Raw genomic sequence first — 18331 nt, forward strand, 5'->3', positions numbered from 1 at the left:
AATTGCATAATCGGTCTGTTTTTTCATGGTAAAAAACATACCTTGATTCACACATCTTGGCATACTTGAGAGAACTTTGCTATTCCTCAGATTCCTGCATGCTTAAGTTTCCAACTAGATGGTGCTCCATTACACTTTCATTAAGATGTTAATCTTGTTCTTGAACAACACTTACCCTGGATGTTGGATTGAACAAGGAGATCCAGCTGCATTCCCACTTAGATCTCCAAATATCACTCTTTTGGACTTTTTTGCTTGGATATTTAATAAAGGTTGTGTATACCAAAGAAAAGTTTGAGATTTGGATGATTTAAAACAGAGAATTGTTGAAGCTATTGGTCTAATAATGCCACAGATGCTCCCACACACCTGGCGAGAGTTAGATTATTGTCTAGACATCTACCGAACTACAAAAGGTGCACACATTGAACTTGACATCTACATTACGATTGCAGTTTGGCAATCTCCAGCCACGTCGCTGTTGCTGATTGTTTCCATTTCTTTGCTGCATTCAAGAATAGGTTGGCTGTTCGGCAGCAGTTGAGTCTCTTCAGAGTTTAATATCTCATTGCGTCAGTCAGTTCAGCCAACATGTTAAATAAATCAATCAACTGCCTCTTGAGGTTCAAACGTAATTGTTTGGTTATCATCCTTGTTGATTATAACATATCGTTTACTTTGTGCTTTCTTTGACTTTTTGTCATCACATTTTTGAGTTTTAAGAAGTTCATCGACAATAGACATTTCTACAATAGCTTCGCTTGTTAAATATAATTTACCCTTAGCGAGTGTTAATTTCAATTGTTTCATCAATATATGGCTCGTGCATGCCTCATAGCCTGTATTTATGCGCTGTGAAGAGAGAATAATTGTGAGAAGACAAATAGATAAATGTTTTATTAAAAGTATAAAATAGTGTTGCTGAGATTCTTGTATTCACCAGCAAACAAATACTTTCACTAATTTGCATTGATATTTTTATTTTTATTCCTCAACCACATTTCAGATGCTTCTCATCCTTTATTCTTTATCCTCTTCATAACACTAATATTTTGCATGCATAAGTAGATGTGGTCTAAATGTTATGCACCTTACAATTCATTTTATAAATTTTAATTTCGTTTTTAAGGTTTCATTAAAATTGACAATGGTAGTATGTGTATATGTTTGACAGGAACTGTAACTGTAGAAATCTGGTAAAATTATTTACTGAAAATATTATAACAAAAAATATTATGTTTTTTAATATTATATTATATATAATCATTTGTAAAAACAATGATTCTTAAGAAGCTGCCTGACAAGAATTTTGTTATCACTTTCAACTTTATGAACCAGTTCTATTAAATCATACTAGAAATGCAGATTGGAATTATTAAAGCTATTTGGTTCAATGTTGAATAAAAAATTTTCATACTCCATAAAAGATATACATGAATGTCAAGAAATTGTCAGATCAGTCAAAGCCTCCTGCATAACAGCATGTTGTGGCTTGTTGCATTTTAGATGGAATATTTACTGTAGATTTAAGCTTTCATTTGTACAAGACTCAGGTGGCCCAGAAATTGAAAATGAGAGTTATTTTTACTGAACAGTTTTCTGCAGAGTATGATGAAAACAAAAATGCTCTTACAAATTCTTGAGTTATCTGATAAAACCCTCTTACATCTATATGATTACATAACTTTTTTGAATTTCAAAGAATCCTTACCTTTTACTTCTGACTATTACTCATTGAAAAAGTGACAGTATGTTGTGCAGTGTCATAAAAAGGAATTAATAGGGTCTTATATCTCGGAAAATTATAACAACTGTGCAGTTACTTTGTGACTTCAGAACAATATTGTAAATGATTTAAACATATCTTTTGTAACAAATTAATGTTTGATTAATATTAGACAGTAGTATTTCTGAATTAAATATTTAAAAGATGATTTCTATTACAAGTTTTAAGGCTATTAGATCATCAAGATGAAAGTAATATTCTGTAAGATGACAAAAGTCATTTTTAGGAAAAAAATTTTTACAACAGAAATAAATGAAAAGAATTTAAAAATTGGGGTCGGGTCATTATTACTGAGAAGTTAGGTACCAGAATTAAGATCATATGATTCATTTTAAAATGTTATTAAATTCAAGGCAACAAATGTTTTTTATTGTTTTGTCATCTTTATCAAAATGTATTATTCTTTATCAATAATTTATCTATTTTTTATAATTTAACAATTTTTTTATAATAATTTATTTATTTTTCTCTTATAGGAGCATGTTATACATGTGTGGAAAGAAACAAACTCAATATTTCATAATGTATTAGTACATCAGTATAGGGAAAAAGTTCAACAGTTATGTAATGATAATGGGCAGGCTGAACAACAGCAAGGGAACAATTTAAGGACTAAATTATTACAATTATTAGAAAAATCTGAACATTATGTTCCTGAAGCTGTACTTATACATTTTCCCTTTGATAGTAAGTCTTTTCAATTATATTATTATATCTTTATTTATGGATTATAATTTTTTTTCTACTTTTTTTATTCAGTGGTCTTATCTGCATTAATGCAAGTTTTATCTATGGATCATGGAATTAACTAACATCAATCAAGATTGGACTGTGACCTTTTCTTGGTGTTATAATAAGTCAGTGTCAGGAATGATAAATGATTATAAAACATGCATCAAATAGGAAGATTTGTAAAAGAAAAATGTCTTGTTCTGATTTAAATTTACTACCAATTTATTTATGGCATCATGTAGTATGCATACAAGTACTCATATAATACATATTTATAATTAATTAGCATATTTCTGTGTGTCGAACTGTTGGATGTACTAGTGCAGTTGAATTGTTTTGTATGTTGCAAGATCAATTATAGTAAGCGAAAGATATATTTATGAAATAAGCTGCTTATATCTACAGTATCTTTTTTTATGAGAAATTAATTATTTAGTTTGATTATTTGTTTCAAAAAAATGAATCTGCTTCAGAAATTTACTAGCATATTTGTAAAATTTATGGGCCAGAACATTTTATTGTTTATAAAAGTCAAGTTTCACGAATTTTGTTCATTGTTCAAAGAAGATAACCGAATATTTGTGATAACTAACGTTATTGTTCAGTTTATCAGAAGAAAAATTATCAATTTCTCCCCATATTTATTTAAATAGATATTAGAGCTCATAATAGATATTTAAAGTTCATGAGATTAAATATCTGGGATATTGTATAGATGAACATTTAACTCTACTTAGAATCACCTTTTAGATTGGCGACTAAACTATCGGTCGGACTTAGTACGAAATATGAGGGTCATTCAAACATAAACCAGAATTTGTTTACATAGCTTTATTGATATTAGATAAAATTACAAATAAGTTACCTTATTTTTCTTCTACATAGTTTCCTTCAACAGAAATACATTTTCTCCACCAGATAGGCAGCTTCCTAATCCCCTCATCAACGGACAAGATGACTGCCCCAATAAACAATTGCACACATAATGCTGGACTGTAGCCATAATCTTTGAATCTTTTTCCTCCTAAAGCTTCTTCCAGCAAACCAAACATATGGAAATCACATGGCAATTTTGGACTGTTTGGTGGGTGTCCAATGAATTTAGTGAGTTTATCACAAGTCTGAACTGCTGTATGTTGTCATGTGTTTTTGTGAAGGGACATTGCGAATTGGTGGCTGGCATCATTTGTTGCAATAAGCAACTCTAACATCATCCAACAGCTGACAGTAGTAGTTTAGTGTCTTTGTTCATAACAGCAATAATTGAGATCAATTAGCAATACATATTTTGAATCCAAAACACTGTTGCCAGAACTTCCAGCTGACAAGTGTTTCTTGGCCTTTATCAATGCAATGCCCCCTCCCCACTTTTCCAGTAGACCATACTTGTTCCCTTGCTTTCTGTGGTGTAGTGGTGGACTCACATTTTGTCGCAGGTCACAATACAATCAAAAAATGCTTCTCCTTCTTCCTCAAAGCAATTCAGAAGTCACTGAAATGTCTTTCCAGACATTTCTCTGTGCCTCAGTGAGAAGACGTGGAACCCACATCGCCGACATTTAGCTGTATCCAAGAAAGTCTGAAACATTGTATACATACTCCCAACACTTATGCCCACCTATGATGGAATTTCAATTACAGTTATTCAGTGATCACCTTCCACAAGGTCACGAATGGCCTGAATGTTGTCATCGTTGATGTTGGTCTGTGACTTTCGTTCTCATCATGTCCTCTTCAAAATGTTTTGGCGAATCAAGCATTTGAGTTTTGACAGGGTATCATCTTTGAACTGTTCCTGGAGAAAATTTCAGAGGATTTGACATCAACATTGGTGAAAATATGGATTATAATTCGTTGCACAAAGGACAATGGTAGCTCTTGTTCAGACATTCTGCTACTGACATGGAAACATGACTATTGGCATGGCTGGCCAGTTACTCTCCCCCCCCTGACATATTCAGTTAACTACCCACAGTGCCCCACTACATTCACTGCTCTTTAAATTTTGGTTTATATTTGAATGGTCATCCTATCTATAATTAATATACCATAAAAATAGACCCAAAAAAATGTTGTAGTAGTGACATAATTAAGGGCCATTGGCTTCTTTGTTCGACATGTTTAGCTCTACTTACCATAAAAATTTTGGAAAGTACTAGTGAGTACATCAGTATGCAGATGGTTGAGAGGGAAGTAGAATAAATCTATTTTAGAAATGTTAAAAACTTGATTTTAGAAAAATAATGTGAAACCTTTTAAATTTTACAAAATTTCCAGCTTTTCTGTTTTTTCCTTACATTGAAAAATAATTGAATATGAGTTTTTTTTCATTTTGATATCATGTATAAAGTAGTTTTTCTTTCTTTATAACTAAGATTTAAAATGAAAACACATTAAAACCAGAATTTTAGAAAAATTATTTTCCTATAGTTAGTGTTTTCATTATTGAAACTTTCAAAATTGGCCGAATTATGGACAGAATTAACAAGAAATAAATCGTTTTAAGTTTCTTTTTGGCATTACTCATTTATATTTTATCATAATAATGTATGTAACTTTATTTTTTTAATAAACCTGACTTTTCTTTGCACTTGTTTAAAAAATAACAGGTTTAGAAAAAAAGGTAATTTCTAAATTGTGAAAGAGGTTAAGAGGTGCTGCTATCTGTCAGAATGCTTAAGTTATGCCAGTTAGTCATGATAGAGTAGTGGATGAATACACATTGTGCTTTTCCTATTATTCAGCATATTATAAAAATAATGATCTATATATAGCTGCTAGATGGGTATTTTGTATGGATTCAATCAGCCGTTTATGGTTGTATGTCTAGTGCTTGTGTCATGAAGATATGGGTTAGAATCTTTGCAGTATAGAAAATAATCAAAAGTTAAAATTTTGTAGTGTTATAAATCAAGTAAAGTTTACTCTAGAGTACTTTTTGTCGCATTAGGTGAAAATGAAGATGTTACCAGTCACTTGTGGATGTCTGGTAAGGCAAACTTTCAATCAAGTGGTTTCACAAATAAGCAAACTTTCTGGTATCACTCAAATAAAACCCTAAACAATTGCAGGAAATATCATTTCATGGTGACATAGTAACATGAATGACTGTGGTGCTCTGTATTGTCAGCTGGCATAATATATTCATTTTTATTTGAAGAAGGAAAAGTGGCAACAGTCAATTCAGAATAATATGTGTACAAAATTCAAATGTATCTTACTGAACAGATACCCTTATGCAAAATGGTTTGAACAAGGTGTTCTACCGTTTACACTTCAGAGCTACAATGAATGCCTTAGGGATACTTTTTCCCAACAGATTCGTTTCTCGCATTGATAACACGCTACAGATCATGATCTTCCAACATTCATATAAAATTTCTTTCTACATAGATACTTGAAAAGTGCAGTTTATTTAGGTCACCCAAACAAAAAATTATAGAAGAGATTCTGAACATACCATAAGATATCTTGTACTGTTTATGGGAGATGTGCTTTGTATATGTTAAGAGTGTTTATACCAGAATAGAAAACATTTTAGAATTTATATCGTATTTAAAATGTAAACTGTACCTTACACCCAATATACTTTTTAATTTGTATATTACAAAATTCTACTTATAGCAGTGTTTAAATTATCACCTGTTTCACTATTCAACTCAACTGGATTTAGCACTTAATTCATTCATTACTGTTATTTTTTTGTTTAATTTTTTTCTTCATATAGTTGATCACTATTATTTTTATGTAACTAAATCATTTCTACTCGCATCAGTTCATTTCTTTTGATTCTTTCAAAAGAACTAAAGAATTATGTGTGGTGGGTAATCAATTTGTTCCCAACCAAATGACGCAATTAGCTGCACGTAGCCAAACATTGTGATGAAGCAGCATGATTCCTATACTGGACATGCCACACCTTCTGTTTTGGATTTCATGATGTAGTTTAGTCAAGGTCTCACAAGAAGTCACAGCATTTGTCATTTCATCCCAAGGCAAAAAATCAACAAGCAAAAGTCTCTGTCTATTCCAAAACACAGTGCACATCATTTTTCGGGGTGACATTGTTTGCTTGAACTTTATTCTCTTGGGAGATGTTAAGCGTCTCCATTCAATAGTCTGTTGTTTTGATTCCAGCATAATGTGAGACAACCTTGTCTCATCACTAATAACGATTCAGCTTTAAAAATGGATCTCCTTCATTGTTGTAGCTCATGAGAAAAATTCAAAACACTGGCTAAATGTTTGTTTTTGTGCAACTAGGACAGCATTTTTGGTACCCAACTTGAGCATAACTTCTGATAATTTAAGCGTACTGACAATCTTATAGAAAACACTTAGTGAATTAAAACGAATTCATTTCATAATGATGAAATCTTAAAATCTTAATCTATTCTCACAGAATTTTCCATTAACTATCTGTTCCAGGTTATCAATGATGACGCCCACTCTGTGCCAGATCCTGCTCATTTGTATGGCCCTCTAAATGCCCTAACCTGTTTTCTCACCATTCCATTGAATATAGCATTATCCCCGAACACTTTACTAATCTGTCAAATCTTAGTTGCTTTCATATCTGTTGCATTTAAGAAACAAATTACAGCACATATTTCATAATTAACAACACTGTCTATAATCATAGGCATTTTAAGCATGCACAGGAAACTGTAAATAAAGACTAACAATTACATAATGGTATATATAGCTAGCTAGTGTATCGTTACTCAGTCCACATTCACTACAGTGAACATATATCAAAACAGTACTTACTTAAAAAATATACCTCGTGTTATGAGCAGAGTATGTCAATATTATAATTATATTTCTCAGAATTAATATATTTATCATTATAATTCTTTTTCTTGCAGTGATGTATGAGGAGAGAGCAATAATTTTGGAAAAACTAGGAAGACATGAACAAGCATTAAGTATCTATGTGACAGTTATGAACAACGTAGAACTTGCTATCCAGTATTGTGACAGAGTGTACAATAAAGGATGTGATCAGGTTAGTTTTTTTGGTGGCCTCATTGGACCACTGTAGTCATTTATTCTGGTTTCGATTTGTTTCTTAACTTTAGGATTTTTAAGTTTTCTTTATTTCCAATATACTTTCATTTATTAGATCTTACTTTTCTTTCTTCCTCTGTAAAGATCCTCTTGATCAAACCTGATTTATTTATCTTTGGTTGAAATCTTACATTCTTATCCTTAAATTTTTTTCAGCTTCTCGTCTCTATTAAATCTTCTGTCAGATCCAATTCTTTCATCTTGTTTGACTTCCCTAATCCAAATGAGTGGTGTTTTCTAATACCGTAGTTTTTCTATTGTCTGTCTAGTCAATTTATTTTCTGGCATTCTCATCAAATATCTGAAAAAGAAAATCCTTTCCTTTTTCATTGTGTCAGTTATTGATTCTATCTCTTCATAAGCCGCCTCATCTGGTAGGATTTGCCACTCTCCTTCTTTTTAATATTTTTTTTATTTATTTAAGTTCTAATTATTCTTCTTTCTATTTTGGGTATTCTTGTCTGTTCTATTTTGCTGATTTAGGTTGTTAAAACTTTACTTCCACATGTCAATTCAGATTGGACAACTATTTTGTAATGTTTGAGTTTTTTTGTGAATTGATTGGCATTTTTTATTGTATGTTGATTTTGTTATCTGTTGAGCTTTTGATAATTTCTTTGTTCTTTCATCCCAAGCAGCTTTCTCATTTACATTGTAAATTATCATTTCTCCAAGATATTTAAATTGTTCTACTATCTCTACTTTGTTTCCATTCATCATAGCATTTATTACTAATGTGTCATAGCCATTATTTTTGTTTTTTTCATGAGATTTTTAGGCCAATCTTTCCATTATATTTTCTAAACTTGTAATTTTTTCTTTAGCTTCTTTAATGTTAATTGCTAAAATAGCTAAATCATCTGTAAAACCTAAGCAATTTAATTTTTTTTCTTTATGCATTTTAATATTTTTAGGATTTATTTTATACTACTCTCTCATTAGATATACTAATGCACAGTTAAATAATAGTGGGGATAATCTATCCCCTTGTCTTAATCCTGTTCGTGCAAAGTGGACTCCTGCCTGCTGCGGAAAAGTGTGAGTGATAGCTCTGCATTTGCCTTACCCACTCCCCTGTACATCTTCTCCTCCCTCATCCAAATGAGGAGATCTAGAGGTGCAAGTGTGGCCACTATGCATCATCTGATTTGGTCCTGTCACCTTAGCATATCTGAAGAGGGGAAGCCCTTTGCACCCTGCTAAGAATTGCACGAGCTCTCCCTCTCTGCAGTGCGATGAAAATTATATGAAAATAATAGTAAAATTATGAAAACAATAAATAACACAAGGATCTAATAAAACTAACACACGCAATTTAAGGAACAATCAAAACAAATGCATTGTAACAGCTGTTCAGAAGGATATGAAACAAGACACATAGAATAAAGAACTGACCATTAACTTGCACTTCACCATTAAATTAGAGTAAAAATGGAAGAACTAGACTCGCACACATTGTAGTAACTCGTCAAAAAAAAAAAAAAAAAACAGAATAAAACAGGTCAATTCATAATGATGAATTATTTTGTCAGAGTCACTTTTGGGCAAAAAAGTGAATGACGAGTTATTTCATAAAAAAACCAGTAAGGGGTTAAGTGACTGCCCATCGAATCTAAGTGCAGTCTTCCTTTATCATTCTCAAATGGTTGAATATTCCTTAAAAGACCTTCCATAATTGACTGTCAAAGATTATCAGTCTTGGTTGTGATAAATTCTGATTTACAACTCTAGATATCATATAGAGAAAGGTATGAGGTATTTGATGATTGATGAATTTGTAAGGTTGATTCTGATTTAGATCACCTGCTAGAATTCTCCATTTATGGTAGGTTATTTAGATGGGTTATGATGGCTTGAATAAATCCTTAAGGTTAAATTTTCACTTAATTGTTGTTTATTTGAAGAAAAAGTGATTGAATTTATTCTGGAATCATTCCACCCTCAGAATAGTTTTATTATATTTCTTTAGCTGTATCAGCATATATGTTGGCACAGCAACTGAAAGCCTATGTACTAGTATTCTGCATGCATTGGCCTCTATTAAAGTAAACTAAAAACATTGTCATTTTCTGTATGTCTTTTGTGGTATGGTAATATATATAAAAAATAAAACAGGTTTCATAAACTTGCTGTAGCATATGTAATTGTTGAACTTTATTCTAAATTATATATTGATGTGCTCTAGGCCTACTTCCTGTTGTGTAGCAACTAATAATAGTAGAATCTGACTTGACTAGTGTGCTGTTTATGAATATTGTAAACACAACACACAATTTTAAGAATTTCATTTACTTATTTTTAATCTACTCTAATCAATGTGCTGTGAAGAATCATATGTCACATATCGCTTGTAATTATGTTCTAGAAGTGGTTATTATAGAAACATTTATTGTGGTGAATATTTTACTTAACAAAGTGAATAGCTGTTAGAGATTTATTTTTACTATTTTTTGTGTTGTTTTCATTTAAGGCTTTTCATAAATTCAGTCATGTAAATTTGTAATCTTTCAATGCAGTTATTGTGTTTTAAAATGGCCAAGTTAGGAAGAAAAGGTACAGTAGTTCATAGTCAGGCAAGGGAAATTATATTCAATGTTTACAATTTCTTTTTACAAAAAAATGCTGGAACTGGACTAGTGAGGAAAAGTGAAGTGCTGAATGTGGTTGTTCAAACGACAAAAGTTTCAAACGAATATTCCAAAGAATTGCAGCTGAAGGGAAATCAAATGAAACAGAGAAGCCATCCTTGTTCGTTTTGCCAAGAAAACATGTAAGTCGCCCAAGTACTGTGTGCAATTTAGATTCGTTTGACACTGATGTTGTGAGGCATTTAATAAATAAATTTTATATAAACAAAAAATATGCTCCTACCGTGAAGAGAATTATGCAGAAAGCCCATAAAAGTGAAATTAATCTCAAGGAGTGAAAGATCTTTAAGAAGAATATTGTGTAAAATGGGATTTAGATGGCAAAAACAGAAGACAACCGGAAAATAATGATAGAATGGCATGACATTAAAATGCAAAGAATGAAATTTCTATGACAAAATTTCCGTGTTTCACAAAGAAGGAAGAGTGATTGTATACACAGATGAAACCTACATTCACAGTAGTCATGCAACACCAGAATTGTAGGTAGTCACAACAAACCTTCATGAGGGACTGAAAATACCAGTATCCAAGGGCTCAATATTAATAATTATTCATGCCAATTTTAATGAAGGATTGATTAACAACGCTTTAATTATGCGAGTCAAATAAGAAAAGCGATTATCACAAATTGATGTGTTCCAAAAAGAACACGAAATGGTTATGGGAGAAGTCTATTCCCAACTTGCCACCTTGATGGTCATTTTACTAGATAACACATCATATCACAATGTTCTGCTACAAAAGCAGCCAAACTCTTTAAAAAGCGATATGATAAAATTGTTAGCCAAACAATAAATTAACTGTTCTCCTGCTCTGATGAAGACTGAATTATATGATATTATAAAATTACACAAAGAAAATCAAAAGAAGTTTCTAATAGATGACATTTTCGAAAATTATGGTCACACAGTTCTACGGTTGCCACCTTAACTGCCATTGAAATGATTTGGAGTCAAGTGAAAGGGCAAGTAGCTAAAATAAATACAACTTTTAACATGTTGGATATTCTTAAATTACTTGAAGAGTAATTTCATAAAGTGTCTGAAGCCGAGTGAAGCAATGTCTGTGAGCATGTTGTCAACATTGAAAAAAAAATACATTGAAGATGAACATTTATAAGATGTGCACATTGACAATTTTGTGATAAACGTGAATTCAGAATCAGACAAGAACGGTTTAGAATCTACTGACAACAGCAACTTTGGAATTTGCAAGCTACAGCAATAAAGTGAAGTACTTTAAAATAATAATATTAACTGGGATACTAAATTAGTTTTAATTAAATAGCATGGTATGTATTTTTAGTTATAAATATCATCTATATTAAACTGACAATGTTTTCAGTCGGCCTAGTATCATGCAAAATGTTTGCTGAATGCTAGTAGTTTTTTGTGCCAGCTTATGTGCCAATAGTTCTACTAATTTACTTTGACTGCATATCCTGTTCTAATACAATTACTTCAGAGCAGCATCCTTTATTTCTTTGATTAGATAAATATTGAATTAGTTATAACAGGAGTTTTAAATTAGTTGTAATAAGTAGAATGGAACAGTAGTATACTTATCAGATTTTTTTTTACTTTACAAATGTTTATGTATATACATTTTCAGATACTAAATGTTCTTTTTCAAAAAACTTGTCTGCTTTCAGGAGACAGATTCTTGTATTTTCCCACCTAAACATTTGTTTGACTTCTTTAAACTATAATTTCTAATTTTTTCCACACTATTCTTCTTTATACCTATTACTGAAACTTGTAGTTTTATTTCAATTAGCCCTATTCCTCTCATGATATGTTCAGCCAGTTAGCTTTATTATTCTGATTTATTCAGATTAAGCTCATGTTCTCGTTTATTTTTCTCATTACTTCATTTTTCACTTTATCTATCTGTTTGGTATTTTCCAATGTCCTGTATGTCCATAAATATCTTCAAACACCTCAATCATTTCCTTTTTTCGGTGTTCATGTTTCACATCCTTATAAAACATACTCTTTATGTACCTCTTTTTATATTCTTATCAATAGCTGTTATTAGTCCAGTTGCATTATTTGTTTCTTGAATCTGTATAACACTTTTTTTTACTCGAAAGGGTAGGAAAGGAGGTCCTTACTTGCTGTAAATGTTGCTGTTATTCTAAATGTCATTGCTATGACTGAATTTGCACAAATAAGCCGCTTTAGACACTTGAAAAACTTGAACTCCATCTTTAAATAGAGTTTACTCCAAAATGAAGCAAAATTGGAAATTGCCATTTTAGATTTAAAGTAGGGAACCCCCATCCTACCACCCTGCAAAAGACATGAGTAAACTCCATTGTAAGCTGTTTGCTTACCATTGTCAGTCTTCTGTGCTGAATTCCCAAAAAAATCTTTGCTGGCTGTGAAGTTAAACTAATTTTCCTATGATTTAAAAAATTTATTGCACCATGTTTTTTGTGGATAGTTCTTATCCCACTATTGTAAATCACATTGCATAATTTCACACCCCCTGTAGTCTTCTTTATTAAGATATTTATTCATTTCTATTGCCAGTACATCTATCACTTTAGCTTTTCCATTCTTCATATTTTTTATTCATAAAACTTCCAATTTTAGGATTGTTGCCCTTGTTTTATCTTCTTCTATCTTATCCTGGTCTTCTAAAGAGAAATCATTTGGCTTCTTTTGGATATTTCATCCTATTTGTGTACACTTGGTCTTCTATCCTGGTAGCATATCATTTAATGTCTGTATTCCTTCTCCATTTATCCCAAGTTATTGTTTTTACTATCCTTTTTTTTCTAAATTTTTGTCTGAACTTTCGTGTCTATAAGCCATTTTTCTTTTTCTTTTTGTGTTACTTCTTAATCCTTTATTCATTTATTTTCTTTGAACCTTCTTATTTTTATTATTCCTTGTATTTTCTTCAGTACTCCGTTTTTCCCAACTAATTCTCTGGTAACCTTGGCTTCTTTATTCTTCTTCCCTTAATGAAGCCAGGTGTTTATTCTGCTGCTATTCTTTATGGCATCTTTTTATTTTCACCCAAAGTCTATTTGCACTATCACCATATATATTTCTACCATTTGATATTTGAAATCAGGCCTTTTAAACACTGATAATAATAAATTTATTTTTTAAGTATAATGACTTAAATTGTAATGTTAGCGTTTGTTTAAAAATCACAAAATTGAAAATAACATTACAGAAAACAAGATGATCTGTTCATCCATTTATATGAGAATGATTGAAACTTTTTTTCAATAATAAGAGGTATAAAGATTCTAATTACTAATGATTTCAAATAATCATGCTCACATTTAATGGATTCCGCTTTAATTAAAAAATATCAAGCACTGTAGTTAGATCATCACTGTAATTAGTTTTCTGATATCTAGTAAAAGAATGGTGGATGTTGTAAACTACACAGTTTTTGTACTGTTAAATTTTTTTAACAGTACATGCTGATAGTTTCTATATCAAATGGAACTGAATGACAAGAAAATTGTTTGTTGGTATCTTCAAGGACCGATTTAAACTTGTAAAAATGTGGTTTTTTTTTAAGGCTGCTTTTCTGTTTGCTTATTCATTGAATAATTTATATTTTTTATTGCAGGTATATGTTTTATTGATAAAATTATTAATAAGTCCACCAGAAAATTGGTTGGGAGGTGTCACTGCTCCCACAACAGCCAAACCAGATCTTGAATTAGCATTAATTTTATTGGAAGATTATGCCGATAGATTACCACCTATGAAGGCATTAAAAGAACTGCCAGATACTGTAGAGTTACAAAGAATACAAAAATTTTTAACAACCAGTTTACAAAAACAATTAAACCACAGAAGACGTACGCAAGTTCTTAAAGGTCTACTGTATGCCGAACATTTGCAGGTAGTTATATTTTATTTTATTATATTTTGTTGCTCTTTTTTTGTTAATTCTGTTGTGTTTCTATTTAATTGCCTGTTCAATTGCAAGTTTTTACAGTAAATATTATTTCAATTTCAGGTCCAAGAATTACGAATGCATTATGAAAGTAAAAGTGTTGTTATGACTGAACTAAATGTCTGTCCTGTATGTAAGAAAAAATTTGGTAATCAAAGGTAAATTAATCACCATTTTATTTAATTATGTCACTATGATAATGTATATTTTTTAATGTTAGATTGACAGAAAAAGATTCTGATGTAAAATTATGCAACAGGATCCTTACATCATTTTGAAATCTACATATCTATTAAGCCACTGTCCACAAACAGTTCCTTTAAAATAAAGGATTATTCACAAGCCCAGGAAATATTTAAAATAATTACTGTTAAAAAATGACAGAACAGATTCTTCATATATTATATTAAAATGTTAAATCCTCCAAGTATTTTTTTTACATATCTCAGAGACAGTCAAACGTGTATGTGGAGATCATCATGTTTGACCAGCAGTAAAGTAATATGGTTTCAAAGTTCCTTGGGATTAGGGGGAATTGGGCACAAAAACATTATCCTTCATGAATTCTTAAATTCAAAAATCCCAGTGATTGAGGCAACTGATGCATCTCCACCACATTATCATGATCTATGCAAATTTGTCAGTGTTTATAGAAAATTTTCATTTAGGTACTAGTTCACCTCATTGAGGTAACAGAGTGGACAGCTGTCTTGTCAGTAGATATATTCAGTTCTATCTGTGGTATCATAAGTTGTAGTATCGATCAGTTTTTCAACATATACAAATGTGATGTTTTTGTGAATCACAAAGAAAAAATGGCCTATATACCTTGACTTATAAAGTGGCACTAAACATGATCTTATTTGATAAGTCTCGCATATGTTTTGTAATGACTTGGGAATATTCATTCTCCATATTCTTATACTAGCAATTCACAGTTTCACACTTAGGAAATAACACTTATCACTAGAGATGAGTGAATCTGCAAAACTGTTAACATTAAACTTTCCAGCATTTCGATGCAGAATGAAAAAATGAAGATGTATTTCTTTACATCAGTACTTCTCAGTATATCAATACTATTATTTTTTACATTATTACTGAGGCCCTGCATTAATTGAAGCTTGTAGAATTTAACCACTTATCTGTTATGAATGTGCCAAACGTTTGGTTGCAAGTTGCTGAATTGTAAGCTCACACATGTAGTGGATTTGAAGGGATTATACATGTAAGCTTAGACTTATCTAACACTGATCTGTTTACTCAGTTTTAGATGTCCCAGTTAAGGAGCAATTCATAAGAAGTTTCCCAAAATTTACTATGAAACACGTATACCTTAATTTTCATCCGAAAAAACAAAATGTGTAGTTTTTTCTCGGCTACGAAACCCTTCTATTCTGCAAATATTTCTGAACGGAGAGACTATTACTATCTCTACTTACGTCAAGTTTTTAGGTTTATTTTTTGATAGCCGTCTTACTTGGGTCAAACATTTAAAAGAATTGAAAACAAAATGTTCCAAACTTCTAGATATGATGCGAGTCCTTACTAACACCAACTGGGGAGCCAATAGATTATGTATGATATGTTTTTACTATTCCTTTGTTCGCTCCCATTTAGATTATGGTTGTGTCGCCTACTCTTCAGCTCGTCAAACCGTGCTTAAAATGCTGGATAGTGTACATCATGCTTTCCTTTGGCTTGCCACAGGCGCGTTTAGATCAAGTCCTGTCGCAAGCTTACTTGTAGACTGTGGTGAACCATCACTTTGGGATAGACGAGACCAGCTCTTATTATCTTATTTTGCTCGTCTCAGAGGACAGCCAAATCACCCGGTTCTTGACTCGGTCTTTAGAAATCCTAATCTAGGAAAGTATGAGGACCATCCACGTCGTACTGCACCTGTAGGTGTCCGTACCTGGCGTCTGCTGCAGCATATAAATGTTGACACACCGTCATTCTTTCCTATGTATCCTTGCTCATATCCTCCATGGAGAATAAACCTCATAAATTTTAATTTTGACCTGACTACATACAATAAACAATCAACACCATCTATTGTCTTTCAGCAAATGTTTCAGTGTGTTCTCTCCAAGATGAAACCAGACGCGGTGTATACACTGATGGATCGAAACAAAACGATACAGTTGGGTGTGCATTTGTTGTCAATGAGAGAACTTATATGTTTGGTCTACCCGGTATTACGAGTGTGTTTACCGCTGAACTATACGCTATAAATAAGGCTCTAAACATCATTAACCCTAAATATAGAAAAATTCTTATTTGCAGTGACTCGTGTAGTGCTCTCCAAGCCTTAAAAAACTTTTATTCTAAACATCCTATAGTCATTGAAATTAACAACGCAATCGCTGAGTTGAATAATCGCAACACAGAATTAAGTTTTTGCTGGGTCCCTAGCCACGAAGGGATTCCAGGTAATGAACATGCAGATTCCGCTGCCAAAGAAGCATGTAACCAGCCTCCTTTCACCACCCGAGTTGCTACTTCTGATTTCATTAATTATGTAAAATAATTTTTAAGAGCAAGGTGGCAAGGTGATTGGACGGCTACCATTGATAATAAACTCCGTCAGATTAAAGATTCTGTGTTACCATGGGACTCCTCATACAGAAAACCCCGGCGTGAGGAAGTAGTTCTCTGTCGATTGCGGATAGGACACACGAGGGTCACACACGAGTACCTGTTTACAAGAGGACAACCACCTCTATGCGCACGATGCAACTGCCGCGTCACTGTGCGCCACATACTCGTGGACTGCATATGTTATGCGGCATTGCGTCGTAAATTTAAACTACCCAGAAACATCCGTGGTATCTTGTGTAATGATAAAGAGGTTTTAAACCGGATGTTTCTGTTTTTGCGTAGTATAGGGTTAATACAAAAAATTTAATTACTCTAGTCCTATGTATTGTTTTTGTTATCCGAGTAGCGAGCCTTTTACACTCCCTATCGGAATTTTGTTTTATATATATATATATATATATATATATATATTCATATTTTGTTGTTTTTTTTTTATGTTTTTTAAATTCGTCTGTGATATTAGTTGTAAGATTTTTGTGATATTAGTTGTAAGTTTTATCCCTTTTTTTAGTTTTAAGTTTTATTTTGTTTTAATATGATAGTTTTTAACGTAGTTTTAAGTTACATGTTAGTGTTCTTGTTATCCGAGAATGGGCCTTTTACACCCATTCCGAATTTTGCTTCCTGTGATAGTAGTTTTAAGTTTTAATTACTTTTACTTTTATTTTTATTTATTTATTTATTTTCCGGGCGATGATAACGACCAATCGTTTTTCGTCCTATATAAAAAAAAAAAAAAAAAAAAAAAAAAAAAAAACATATACCTTAATATACATATTGTACATCAGTGGATCCTTTTGGAATTGTGCAGTCAACTTGATTATTACAATCAGTATTTTTTATAATTCAGTATTGTTTTATTCAATATTCTTCTTTTCAGTGTCAAAGAAATTTATTTTAATGTGTAATAACAAGATGTATGGCTGATTGAGACTCCCTTTACCCCTTAAAAAAAAATTAATTCCTAGAACATGATGTTAATACTAATTTTTTTATCTTACAGTTATGTTTGACTTGTGTGATTAATCATTTATAATGTTTTTCTTACTTGTAAAATTTATTTTATTTACTTGTAAAGTTTGTCATAATTCTGTTTAAAAGTGAATGTCAATCAATGACGATATAATTATTATTGTCACTGGATAGTAAAAAGAGTTACTTTAAATGTTGATGGTTCTAAAAAGGAGCATTTACAAATTTAAATCTTAGTGTCGAAACAGATGGGCATTCGCTTTAAGAGGTTGGCTCTGAAAAGAGTTGTTTGGTGTGTGAGCTCTTAGCTAACAATGATAACTAGGAATCTAAAACCTCTAGTGATTTAAAAAAAAAAATTTTAGAAGCCTAAGATGGAATCCTGTGTCTACCTTGGAATGCTTCTTTTCCTAATTTTGCAGGATGTTGTCAAAGTCCCTCAGTTGACAGCTATCTGTCTTGACCATGTAGACATGTTCTTTGTATAGCTATTGGATCATGTTAGAGAATAACTCATGATCGGCTGACTCAGTGCATGGTATGTATTGGTCAGAATAATTTATATTCTGACTGGTTACCATGGTTT

General features: G+C 31.7%; 1 protein-coding gene across 3 annotated transcripts in view; it reads left to right on the forward strand.

The window, feature by feature from the left end:
• Positions 1–18331, forward strand: part of Vps39 (vacuolar protein sorting 39) — a 75965-nt gene that overhangs the window by 54137 nt on the left and 3497 nt on the right. For all 3 annotated transcript variants that reach the window (XM_075367160.1, XM_075367159.1, XM_075367161.1), the window contains exons 13-16: positions 2263–2473; positions 7387–7526; positions 13837–14115; positions 14233–14327. In XM_075367160.1, the coding sequence (XP_075223275.1) occupies positions 2263–2473; positions 7387–7526; positions 13837–14115; positions 14233–14327 (725 nt within the window). The remainder of the gene's footprint in view (positions 1–2262; positions 2474–7386; positions 7527–13836; positions 14116–14232; positions 14328–18331) is intronic.

The sequence above is a fragment of the Lycorma delicatula genome, chromosome 5, assembly GCF_047948215.1.
Source record: "Lycorma delicatula isolate Av1 chromosome 5, ASM4794821v1, whole genome shotgun sequence".
Classification (NCBI taxonomy): Eukaryota; Metazoa; Arthropoda; class Insecta; order Hemiptera; family Fulgoridae; genus Lycorma; species Lycorma delicatula.